The sequence below is a fragment of the Temnothorax longispinosus genome, chromosome 5 (assembly GCF_030848805.1).
Source record: "Temnothorax longispinosus isolate EJ_2023e chromosome 5, Tlon_JGU_v1, whole genome shotgun sequence".
Classification (NCBI taxonomy): domain Eukaryota; kingdom Metazoa; phylum Arthropoda; class Insecta; order Hymenoptera; family Formicidae; genus Temnothorax; species Temnothorax longispinosus.
The window spans coordinates 6,911,320-6,924,430 of record NC_092362.1 but is presented as its reverse complement, the minus strand read 5'-3'; the positions used below and the strand labels follow the sequence as shown (position 1 = coordinate 6,924,430).

The window sequence follows — 13,111 nt, the reverse complement described above, 5'->3', positions numbered from 1 at the left end:
GTATCGACGAAACGTAGATAAATTGTCTTGTCGTTAGGACTCTAAATTTACTCCAATTAGGAAACGATCAAAGAACGAATAAGTGCAGGATTATTTTAAGCATCTATCTATTTGCGAATGAATCTTACTTTTGCTCTCAAAGCACCATGTCATTCGTGTTGGTTAAACTGCTTAGAAGTATACGTTCGGTGGTACATGGTCCATCTGCAAAAATTACACATCGTAAATGAAATATACATTATAAATTATAATTTATAATAATATTTTATAGGAAAATTTTCATTCACATATTAATTTACAAGAAAGGAAATTATAAAGAATCTCTGAGTCACCTAATTTTATGTATGTGTTCTGGAATAACACATTTTTAACTTTTTTATTACAAACAACGGTTTGTAATAAAGTTAGAATGTTCGTTAAATGTTCGCCCGACTTCGAGTAACTAATATCACGCGTGTTCAGGCTTTATATGTTTTTAAAAGAATATTAAAAAAAAATTGGATTACAAGATCTGACAATTATTTCCTTTAAATATGTTGTCTCTTTCGTCAGGTTTTAAAGAGAGAAAAAGAAAGAAAGAATAAAAATGGAGAAAGTAAAACAACTAACTAAAACAACTCTTTTTTTTTAGTGTTGCTTAAAATACAATGACGATTAAAAGATTCGCACTTGTTGCGAGATCTGTACAAGTTAATCCAGATTCACAAAATTAGGTGCATGATTCGTGTTATATATTGTCAAGTATACTTAGCACATTTATATTTTTGCTTAGAACTTACCCAATCGATACCATTCATCCGTATTCCCTGCCTCCGCCCTAGCGGAGTTTAACGCATTGCGGATCGCGATCAGAATCACGTAACTCATACAAATTGGTGGTTCACCGGTTGCTGCAAAGATGAAATGTTCACAATTAATCGATCCTTTAATCCTTTCAAATTTGATATCTCTTAATACCTGCTAGACGGATTCTTTTGTATTTTTACTAAATTTTTTTCAATTTTTTCAACCTATTTAAATTAAATTATAAACTAGAGAAATGTAAACTGTAAACCTATTCAATTTTTATAAATTTAAAATTTCTTGCAAAAAGATTTGTAAATGTTTTTTAATTGTATGTAAACATATAAAACATTTAAATTTTATTTTTGATAGTAAGTATAGAAGAATAGAATGAAACGCTTCATAAAGTTTCCGATCTCACCTTTTGAACCAAAGATACCGACTGTGTTGGCCGAATTCTTGAGTAAGGATACGCGGAAATCTTCAGGAATATCCTTCGCTCCTGGCGGTTTATAATTCTACGAGAAAAATAAAATACTTTAGATAATTTAATTTATGTATTCCTAGGACAATTTCGATGAATCGGGACAGTTGTGTCTTGTCGATATTAGCTTTAACGAAATTCAATAAAAATAACGTATCTACCCAGGTTCTGTCATTCGTTAATATTCCTGTTTTAGGATCGTACACCAAATCCTCGGAAGTCCAGTATCCTATTCCCATCACGAAAGCTCCCTCCACCTGACCGACGTCGACCTTCGGATTCAAGCTTACACCAGCGTCTTCCATCAAATCGACTCTCCTGATAATATGCTGGCCGGTCAACACATCGATCTCCACTTCAGCAATAGTGACACCGTAAATGCCGTAAGGCTTGATTGTATCGTTCTGTGCGGCCGCCATCCTGACAAGGTAAGTGTAATATATAATATAATTAATGATTTGCGCGTATTGTCTGTTTTGTCTTATAAATATAAAATTTAAATTTATTTATTTATTCGATTTTTATCGAAATCATTATTACAAATAAAACATGAAGTGATAAAATAAAACACATATATAAATAAAACAACAGAATAAAATAACAGTTTTTTCAGAATAAAAATACATTATTTTTGGAAAGATGTCGAAATGCTTTACACAGTGGTCCATAAATTTCGAGACAAAAATCGTATAAAATAAAGAACAGAAAAATATTTTAAATATTTTTTATTTAAAGTAGGCTTTTTCTATAATCGATATGCTGTTCTGTTCTCGTTTTCAATCCTTGGATCCTTTTGTAATCGTCTGCAGTTGATTCGAATTTCGTGATGTGTCCTTTATTTTATATAATTTTTGTCTCGAAACTTATGGACCGCATTGTGTATGACGGTTTGCGTGACATAATATATTAGCGATATGTCAAATATGACTTAATGATATTTACATATAACGTGCGCATAAATCAACGTCCTTTTGATACGCCGTGAAGACGAGATCCTTCCAGCTCGGATTATTCATTTCTTTTCTTATCGGCTCGAGTCTTTTCAGAATCTCTTCGCAAGCTCGGATCGTTGCCTAGAATAAATGCGATATTTGAATAATGCAATAGTCATTATAAATTTGACGTTGTATATATATCACGTCGTTTTCCATAATGTCAGGGACGAATTGAATTGAATTCTTACATATCCGCAGGTCTCCGTAGTAATGTTCCCTCCTGTATTCGAGTTGTTGGGTGTTGCTAAATTATTACTTTGTTTAATGGAGATTAATTCGAGATCGATCCCCAGTGTGTGAGCTGCTATTTGAGCAATCTAGTACAAGAATTGTTTTTAAATAGCTAGAAATATGAAGCGACTTATTTATGTTAAATTGAATTCCTTCCAGTCTACATGAATCTGTCAAATATAATTGATCTATTTTCAAAACAGAATACATATTCAGAATAGAAAAAGGGACATACAAAAATCTGGAAATCTCAATTTTCCTTTGTCTGTTAGTTTATCGATTGGATGAAGAGAATGAAAGAACTTGCTTAGATAAGTAATTGTTATTTTCGTACCTTGGTATTTATACCTTGTCCGATTTCGATTCCGCCATGCGTCACGCAAACCGAACCGTCTCGAGCGCAGACCGACACCATCGCGTGGAATTGCCCTATATATAACATCGGATACCTCATCGTCACAATAGCAATTCCCTTTTTCTTCCAACGATTCTCGTTGTTGAATGTCTCAACGGCCCGCTTCCGCATCTCATAATCGGCCGATTTCGACAAATCCTTTACCATGGTCTCTAATGCGGCCTTATCCACATCGTTCATATTCGACAATCTGACCTGTACCGGATCCTTTTTCGTCACTTTCGCGATGTGTTCCATTATATTTTCAATCATGGCCACTCCTTCCGTGGATCCTGGCGCACGACAGTATGTGTTTGACGGTAAATCGGTTCGCACCTCGAATCCGTTGAATGTCCAACTATCGGTCGCATAACAGCTACTAATCAAAAATCAAAATCGACTGCGAGGTAAATTAATCAATTAATTAATTAAAAATCAAAGTTTAATTGCGACAGAGTATCTCTAAATTTAATTAAGGCAATTCTAGGACATTATTTTACATCGTTTAATTAATGTTATTTTATTTAAATTAATATTTATTATCATAATATTTTTTCTTTTGTTGAATTTGGTGCAAAATTCTGATGAAAATTTAATAAATAGTATACCTAAATTACTTCAATATCTTTCTGTACTTGAAAACTTTTCCATTCTATTTTAAAATATTGGGCAAAATTCAGTAGAGAAATATTAATATTACATATTATCGTCATAAATTGTTTATATTTTGTTTGTACTATTATGCTGTATTGTCGATACCCTTGCATGTAGAAAACCACCGTGGCAGCTTGTGGTTCGCTGAAACTGGAACCGCAATTGCCCCAATGTTTCGAGTTAAGATACTGGATAACTCCGTCATCGTCCACTCCGATCTCATATTCTTGACGCGTGGAGTATCTCTTGCCAATCGATTGCATATTGCTCTCTATCGTCATGATGAATCGCGCTGGACGATTTAGTTTGTGACATACCAGTGCGCAAGCACACGAGATTTGCGTGTTGCGCGAGATTTTCGATCCGTATGCACCGCCAAGTCGTCTCACATATACATTGATACTAAAAAAAATTAAATTTATGCGATTATAATGCTAATTTAATTTTTAAGATGTAGGACGGTATAACTCGTATAAATTACGTTATTACCATTGAACTCTCATAATTACTTGATATAGTTAAGAGATTAATGAGTTACCTATTATTCTTAATATTGAGGCAATTCGCGATCGATACTTGAGTGATGTCCAACCATTGCGATGATGGATAGACGTCCATACCGTCCTCCACAGGAACGCATACGCAGGATTGAGTCTCCATGGTATAGTGATATTGGCTGCCGCATTGAAAGACACCCTTTATCACTTGTTTAGTATTTTCTCCTGTAAATATATAATAGTAGGAAACAATCCCCATATACTTTAATATATTATTTTTTCTTATATCTTATAAATAATAACAGTCACTTGTACAATTTCGTAAGTTTGCTTATCTCATTTTTCTTCCAATTGCTTCTGTCTTCTTCTTGATAATTGTAATCGAAAAGATAACTTATAAATCAAATTTCGTTCTTTATCAATTTCTACCTTTCTTTTTCGCCGGGACGTTGACACTCTGCATAAATCTAGCGTCGTCTTGCGTGGCAAGTGCATCCTCGATACTTATTACTGGCTTCGTTTGAGATCCGCTATATTTAATTTCCACCAATTTTGCGGCCTCGTTCGCCAAATTATGTGTTTTCGCGACGATCACGCCTACTGGCTGACCAGCATACAGAATATCCTCTTCGGCGAAAAGCAACTCGTCTTCCTGCAAGAACGTCAACTTGCTGGCGGCCGAAATGAACAGATTCTTTCCCGGTATGTCCTTGGCGCTAAAGAACGCCACTACACCCTCCATGCTAAGCGCTTTGCTCGCATCTATACTGTCAATTTTGCCGCTACCACATTTCGTGACCACGAAAGAGCAAAACACCTCCCTAGGATATGGAGGCAGATCATTGCAATATTGAGCCTCGCCCGATGTTTGTTTTATAGCATCTAATTTCGTTATAGGCTTATTTATCGGCCACAATGTCGCATTCGTGTCGTAGTCTTGCGTACCTAGAATGTCCATGTTTTTTTCGTGTGCAATTAGAATAATCAATTAAAATATTTTACGAGTTTTTCAAAGTAGGTTACTCTACTTTCGACGAACCTATAGCTTTCTATTTCTTTACTATCAAGATTATTTTACAAAATTAACAGCGAGATTTTTGTTTAAATATTTCAAGACTTTAAGGCTCGCTCGTAAACGAAATTAATATAAGTCGAACTTTTCAGTCGTGTTACACGTAGGAGATTAAAATAAAGAAAATAAATTTTTATCTTCAAACACGTAAGAATACTTAAAGGATAAACATAGATTTTTAAAAATATGCCGGTGTATGTACGTGTACTTAATATGTACCTGAAGAGAGACCTCGCTGTAACACGAAACCACCGCTACAAAATCTGGGATTTACAATCTCTGGTTTGATGCTCAACACAAACTTATATAATAATCCTTCGGCAATAGTTTTACGAAATTCCGGCGAATAGGACGGCAGCACATGGTCCGGATGCAGTTCATCATGCAACGTCTTCAAAGCGGACTTTAGCACCTGATTGTTTAGGATCGATTTACCTATCAACATTAGCTCCGTGTTCGTCGCGTGGAAGAAATCCTTATTGATGCCTCCATAGATAATGTTGGGCCTCTCCAGCACCTTCTCACGAAATATTTACATATATTTAACAAATTATCCCAATAATATAATAATATATACAATCTAAACAAATTTCCTTACCATGCCTCCAGCGCCGAATTTGAAGAGAAAACCGGCATTGACGTGAGCGTGAGCGTTCTGAGCTCTAGGCATTATCTTGTAGGATCTGTATTCGTACTCGTCGGCCGATAGCGGTGGCAAGACCACGCTATAGATGATCTTGTGGAACATGTCGAGTTTCAGAAACTCCAACAATGTCACACTCTGCTTGCGAGCGGGTGATTCGAGGACGTGTACTTGAGTACCGACAGTCTCTAATATCAAAAACATATCGGAGGGAAATTCATTGTGCGCGTGCTTGATCATCAAGTTGCCGGCGATGCTGCCGATGTTTCGCACCGGTACATTTGCGATCAGGTCTACGTGCTGAGCCAGTTGACGTAAATATTTAAATTTGTCTTCGAATGAGTACTTTTGGAAGACCTCTATCACCGTGGTAAGAGTTGTATTTCCGCCTAGGACTAAGTACTGATTGGTTTTCTGAATATTACGCAAGTCTGGGATATCGTTTATATCGATGTAGAGATCTTTTTTGTTTGTGCGATAAACACCTGAAAAATTAGATTTTTATTTTTAGAGTTGTGCTTCCTAAAGTATTAAAGAAGGTATTTATATTTATCTAAACTTTTGAAAAATGGTAGAATTTAGCATCAATAGTGCTTTGTAATGCGCGTATAACTGCAACTTAATTGCTAAAAATAACATTGAAATATTTGAAACAATTTTATTATTAAGTTTACCCAAATAGATAAAGAATGATTACTATAAAGACTTTGTATAAACTTGTTGTATCAATTAGTGCCTATATATATCGTCTAAATGGAAGATTATGGAAAATTACCGTGTGCAGTGTTTCCCCCATTTAAAATATAAGTAGCATTCGGTTTCTGTCGAAATATTGCGAATAGATCACGGATCGAGTAAACTTTGAAAAATTCTGAGTCTGCTAACTTTATATCCAACGTTGTGTCTTCATGGGAAAGTTGCTCATCGCAGCAAGTATCAATACATGGAATTCCATACTTCGGACAGGCTTTGATCTTGTACAACTCCTGCGAAGTATATTTTATTATACTTACAACAAAATGTAAATAATATAAAAAAAAAGAATTTTTATATACAGAGTATCAATTGAATAGTAATAATTATTACAGCAGCGAAATAAAATTCTTTCTCTGGGAATGTAAGTATAAATTCTATAGATGAAAAGTCACGGTATAATAAAATTTTTGCAATAAAGTTAAAATTTGTCGCACGATCACCTCAATGTCGCGAATATTCTTCACCATTGACGCAGGTGCATCGGTCGCAAAACTTTTGAACGCGTCTAAAATCGGTCGATACCCAGTACATCGACAAATGTTGCCACCGAATGAGTTTTCGATTTGCTGCATAGACAACTTTTTGTCATGAATGAGACTGCAAGTTATAAATAACATATGCATTAACACAATTTTATACCAGCTTTTGAGTTCAAACGTGACTCTCTTTATAATATCTTTACTTCAGTCAAATATCATAGTCACGTTGTGTGTAATTCTATATTTTATAACGCCAAGAATTCCAAGAAGATTTTAATTTGTTGCGAGAAGATTAAATACGTTCCAAATTTTACATTATTTCTTCATAAATTAATTGCTTTGTCGAAAAAAAAATGCATACCTATATAAATTCATCACCATGCCGGGGGAGCAATATCCGCATTGCGAGCCGTTTTTGTCAGCAAGCGTAACTTGAATCGTATGATAACCGTCTCGCCTGTTACCTAAACTCTCGATCGTGCAAATGGCCCATCTGGAACATTATTTGAAACACAGATATATCAAACATAATTTAGTATTAGCATGAACTCGATAAATTCGGAAGAATTTTAAAAGACGAGATAGAATATAAAAGAGTTTAACGCATTGAAGTGCAATTTCTGATGTCAAAGATGACAGTTCCTTAACGCCATAACCCGAATACTTTTTGGTCTCTTAAAAATGAAATTTAAACTATTTACTATGCATGAATTTTTCTGTTAATACTCGCATACCCGTCGCAGATCAGTATCGGTACAAGGCAGGAATTCACGGCCATTGTCTTGCCCTTGATTTCCACAGCCACAATACAGACGCCGCAGCCACCCTCGTGGCACATCGCCTTTGTGCCACGCAGTTTCGCATAATCGCGGATGTAAACGTTGAGTGACGTGCCACTCGGTATGCATCCTGATACTAGAATTTTACAATCATAAAAAGTTGACATAGAAGTTCTGACTCTCTCCATATATAACGTTCGTATCGTTATCTTTTATTTCTAGAACTCGCCATTATAATTATAGTTTTTAGGCAAATAATTTCTGTCATAATATAAATTCCTTATGACTGAATGTGATGGTTTTTGTTGTGGTTGATAAATTCTAATAGTTTCTAAGATTATAATTAGGTTTTTATATAAAATGTTTGACTTCTGAAATTTTTGTTTCATTGTAATCTAATAAATTATTTCGCTTTCGTATTTTGTATTATAAAAAATTTCTCATTTTTTAATTATAATTCAATTGATAAATTGTATATGAAGAGTACTTACCGGTATGCGGCACTCCATTGATCGTAAAGTTAATACAGTTTCTTCTATATTTGGAACTAAATACAACTTACAATTAGATTGGATATCTTTTTGACATTATCAACTGAAGAAGGATAGATAAATTTCCTAAGAATTTTCTCCATCCAGTTTTATACTGGATGATATAATACAAATAAATAGTTTGTGTTGAAATATAAATCAAGGTTAGAGGAATCTAAATTTATAACGAAATTTTACTCTGGTCACTTATCGTAACTACGTTGTAATAGTTTCCGTACATCATAAATTCTTAACAAATAAACTTACACTATTTCTGTTTGCATTTTCACTGGGCAATCGTGTCGATGCGATGTAGTAGAAGTAGGATTACGACTCACTATTTCCGTTCAAAGAGTGCTACTCGTTCTCATAGGATATATACATAACATATACTGTAATATAATGAGACAATTATATATTTATATTTATATTTATGCTAAAAATGATAAAATTGTGAAGGCACACACACACACACACACACATATATATATATATATATATATATATAAAGTTATACACAATTCTCTTCAAATTATTTTGAACATTAAGTAAAATCCTTTGCATGTTAATAATAATAGTGTTTCGTGTGCGCGAAAATGAGGTATTGAAGTTTATTCTAAATAAATGAACAAAATTAATTTGGTTGGCTTGTCAATATAGCGTAACTATAACTTCAATTAGAAACCAATCCGAGCTTAAGGCACGGGTATATGTAATAAAATGACAGTACTTTCTTTAAATGGTTTCTTTTTCAATTGATCTCACCGTGTAAACGATGGACTCCCTAAACAGGTTTCGAGTTTTATTAAACTCCTTCTCCGTTGATAGTGCTTGGTGAACTGAGCGAGCGGAGTTCATTCGCTCGTTCAGAGTTTTCGGAATGTTTCCTTTCTCCTTCTTTTTTTCTCATTCATTTTTGAATAGTGTTACGTCTACATCTCTATTACTAAATGTTTTCTTTTTGAACATTATCCATGTATCTTTATTGTAAGTATACTTTTATTATGAACAAGTAAATAAAAAAAATATTCGTTAAAGAATACTTTATTATAAGAATACTTCTAATATACTTTCTTTGAAAGAGAATTATTTTCAAATTTACTAATATATATGTATATATATATATATATATATATATATATATGGTCAAGTATTATAAGTATTATACTATATCTCTATTATGAGTAAATTTAATTGTGATTTTGTTCCAAAAAGGAGTAATGAATAAATAAAAATATAAATATTTTGAGCTTAAAACAGAAGGTAATTATGCAGTATAGGGGACCACCCTCTGGTGACCTTGACCTTGACATATGTTGTCAAGGTCACCCTTCTGAGTGACCTTCAGAAGGTTTTAGCCCTCGGTCATTGTTTGTTAAAAAGTTATTAACAAAAAAATTTAATAAATAAAATATAATTTTCTGACACCGTATATAGATTATATGCTTTTATATTACATTCTTCACTAAGCATAAGTTGTCCTTAATTTTACCTTTCCAACTGTTGTTGTCACTTACTGCCTAATACAGCATAAAGGTTTAGACAATATTGGACATATGCTGTAATTTAATTTCCAAATTAAAAATTATCATACACACATACACACGCGCGCACGCGTTTCGATAGTCACTAACAACTGAAAGAGACGTAGCGAAATATAAATACGAAGAATTTTGAGTAGTAGTACTATTTCTACTCCTATGTTTATACTTTTATGTAAACAAAGCTTTACATGAGATTCACCTGTACGCAGCTTTTGGTATGTCACTCAGTGTTACTAGGCGTCACCAGTATGTCGTTTAGCCAGTGTGTTAAAACAGTAATTTGTATAATAATGTATTCAGTTGAACAAATGAATAATAATAATCCTTGGCTCAAGGTTCAAGATGTCGGCAATGCGAATACATGGCCAATTCATTCGAAAAATGTTTTGTAATAAAAATTTCAAAGATCATAATCGAATAATTATAGTAAATTTTTCGTATTTAAATGCAATTTTTGAAGAATTTTTGCATGAAATTTTAACATTCACTTTAAAAAGATGGGTTTCGTTATTTAAATCACGAGGTAATACTTTTATTTTTTGATCACTATATTAAATATGTATATTTATTAAATATTTTTCATAAATTTGTAGGAATTTGGACAAAATCGACGTAGTCGAGTTTGCAGCTACAGTGTCTATTTCAAAGAAATGTTGGATTTAAATTTTGAACCACGTAAAAATTATTAATAAAGTAATAATTATTATAATATATCTATACTATTATTTCAATTAAATAGTTAAAGCAGACAACAGTTTAGATAAAAGCTTTTGGGTAAAGCAGAGAATATTTTGTATTCTTATTTCCTAACCACATAAAATTGCGTATAGGTACTTATTGTATATTTTTCAATGTATGAACTAATTTCTGCTTTACATGACTTTCCTTCGTTCATACTTAACCTATTTCCACATACATATTATAGTCTATCAATACTCAAAATAATTGCTATATTTTTCAAACTTTTTTTGTTAATAACTTTTTAACGAATAATGACTGAGGACTAAAACCTTCTGAAAGTCACTCTGAAAGGTGACCTTGACAATATATGTCAAGGTCAAGGTCATCAGAGGATGGTCCCCTATACTACATAATTACTAAACACAGGTACATGAAGAATATTCAAGAAGAAATAATTAAATATTGTATAGAAATGCATCATTCAAAAGTGGCCATTCAATTTTTTTAAAAGATGGGACATATTGATGAACATAGATAAGAGCAAATAAATTCTACAGTCTTATTTAGTTCATTCCGAACCATCATCAACTGAGGACATCGGTATTGAGGAATCTATATATGATGAGTTCAATTGGCAAGAACTATTTCAAGAGAAAATTGTCATTTTATCGGATGTACATCCGCGCCTTAATCTCGCATTCGTCTCGCAATTAAGCTAAAATTAAGTCTTTCTTGAAATGTTCAAAAGAAATTATTTTCTAGCTTTATTTTAAAGATAAGAAATTAAGCAGTATTGTATTTTTTAATTTGTGAATCTTTTTAATAAGAGGTACAATATTTGCAAACAATATATTGGAATAAAAACTTGACGAAAAATGCATTATCAAGAGTCAATAGTCGTCGAGTATTTTATCTTAAATTGTTTATGTCTGAAATGCTTTAAATACATAATGATTCAATTATACTCAAATAAAAAAATAGAGTATTAAAATATATACATATAAAAGTATAAAGAGTTCGAAAAGGATAAAAAATGAAGTTAAATTTAATAGTTTCGTCCTTGCGTGAGGCGTGACGTGAATAATTTAAATAAGATTACTTTAGGCAAACAAAACAATATGAGAAAGCGTACGCAATGCCGCGGAAAAGATATATGGCATTTTATTTCATTTTGCGGTAACGGCTCGGCGCCACATTAATTAATTTTGCAAATCAAATTATTAGGATGCTAGGTTTCCATTCATTTCACTCATTTTTACTGCCTTCTTCGAGCATTTTAATGAGAATATTGTAGACAAAGTTGATGTCTTTATAATCCCTGCTTAGTATGATAATAATTGTTTCTATAGATTTTTTCAAGACAGAGTTAACATACTTTTATTATTGGTTACAATTTTTATTTAAAATATACCTTATTGTACATATTATAATTACATACTACAGATATATTGATGTCATATTTAATATATAGCACATCAGTGAGGTTTAATGGAGAATATTTATGCTGATATGTGTGTGCTACAAATGAGCAATATGCTAATTATGTAATATGTTAAATAATGGAATTATTTAACATGAAAAAGAAGCTATGGTTTAGGTTGGCGTTCTACGGAGCGGATCAGCGGATCGCCAATCACGGAATCGCTTCGACGGAATTTTTGAAAGGGCTTAGTTCCGCTTCCGCGTAATCCGCTTCATGGAACGCCAGGTTTAGTTATATTGAAAGCCTATTAATTTTTTAAAATTAAATTATCATGTTTCCACTATTACCGTGAAAATTTTTGCATCAGCAAAACATGAATACGTAAATTGTTGCCTTTCTATAAGACTTTTAAATTTATTCCAATTAGATATACAGTGATTAAAAAGACGAATGACGGTAATTACGGAATTTATTTAAAACACTGGTTTAGTCATAAATGATTCATACTTTTGCTCTCAAAGCACCATGCTATCCTTGTTGGTTAAACTGGTTAGAAGTATGCGTTCAGTGGTGCACGGTCCATCTGCATAAATTGCTAATCAGAAATGAGTATATATTATAACATTATTTTGTAATAATAATAACAATAATAATTTATAAGGAAATATGCATTTATGCACTAATAATTTATAAAAAAGAAATTTTTTAAAGGAAACTCTGAGTCATCCATCTAATTCTAAAATAACATATTTATATATTGTTTTATTTTTTACAACAGTTAAATGTTTTTATTTGAATTTGAATAATATATACCGTGATTAATATTAGCTGTAGATTTTATGGTTTCAAAAACAACGATAAAAAATAATTGGATCGTAAAATCTGATAATTTTTTTTTAATTGTGCCTCTTTCATTTGATTTTAAAAAAGGGAAGAAGTCAGATTGTAAAGGTGCTAAATATCATTTTTTAAATATAAGTATACGTTAAGGTAGATTGACGTTTAAACACTTGTTGCAAAAATCCACTGCAAATCTAACAATAAGTGTGTTATTTTTACACGCATAAACGTCTAAAAATGAAAATTTGACTGAAACTCTTTTCAAATGTTTATATGTTAAATTACATCATTTAACATATTTAATTGTATTAAATTAAAAGTTAATA

The 13,111-nt window shown here is 32.3% G+C and overlaps 2 protein-coding genes across 4 annotated transcripts in view; both read right to left on the bottom strand.

Annotated features, from left to right (window-relative positions):
• Nucleotides 1-64: 64 nt before the first annotated feature.
• Nucleotides 65-12,468, bottom strand: LOC139813310 (xanthine dehydrogenase/oxidase-like). Its single transcript, XM_071778718.1, has 19 exons — nucleotides 12,453-12,468; nucleotides 8,565-8,689; nucleotides 8,259-8,314; nucleotides 7,723-7,903; nucleotides 7,350-7,481; nucleotides 6,950-7,106; nucleotides 6,529-6,739; nucleotides 5,709-6,238; nucleotides 5,330-5,627; nucleotides 4,468-4,983; nucleotides 4,080-4,263; nucleotides 3,647-3,943; nucleotides 2,828-3,266; nucleotides 2,451-2,579; nucleotides 2,210-2,340; nucleotides 1,429-1,687; nucleotides 1,205-1,301; nucleotides 780-890; nucleotides 65-204 (listed from the first exon to the last, which is right to left on the bottom strand). Exons 2-19 carry the CDS (start codon nucleotides 8,579-8,581, stop codon nucleotides 137-139), a joined length of 3,813 nt encoding a protein of 1,270 aa, XP_071634819.1. The 5' UTR covers nucleotides 8,582-8,689; nucleotides 12,453-12,468; the 3' UTR covers nucleotides 65-136.
• LOC139813311 (uncharacterized) overlaps nucleotides 12,446-13,111 on the bottom strand; it is a 25,357-nt gene continuing 24,691 nt past the window's right edge. For 2 of the 3 annotated variants that reach the window (XM_071778720.1, XM_071778719.1), the window contains one exon: nucleotides 12,446-12,540. In XM_071778720.1, coding sequence (XP_071634821.1) covers nucleotides 12,461-12,540 — 80 coding nt within the window. In that variant the 3' untranslated portion in view covers nucleotides 12,446-12,460. The remainder of the gene's footprint in view (nucleotides 12,541-13,111) is intronic. The other variant, XM_071778722.1, reaches the window with a different exon arrangement.

Bases quoted from the DNA above. Each gene is read 5' to 3' on its own strand.
- LOC139813310 (XM_071778718.1), bottom strand. The intron at 4,264-4,467 runs GTAGAAATTGAT...ATATATTTACAG, and splicing joins CGTCCCGGCGAAAAAGAAAG to GAGAAAATACTAAACAAGTG. The intron at 2,580-2,827 runs GTACGAAAATAA...TTCTTGTACTAG, and splicing joins GACAAGGTATAAATACCAAG to ATTGCTCAAATAGCAGCTCA.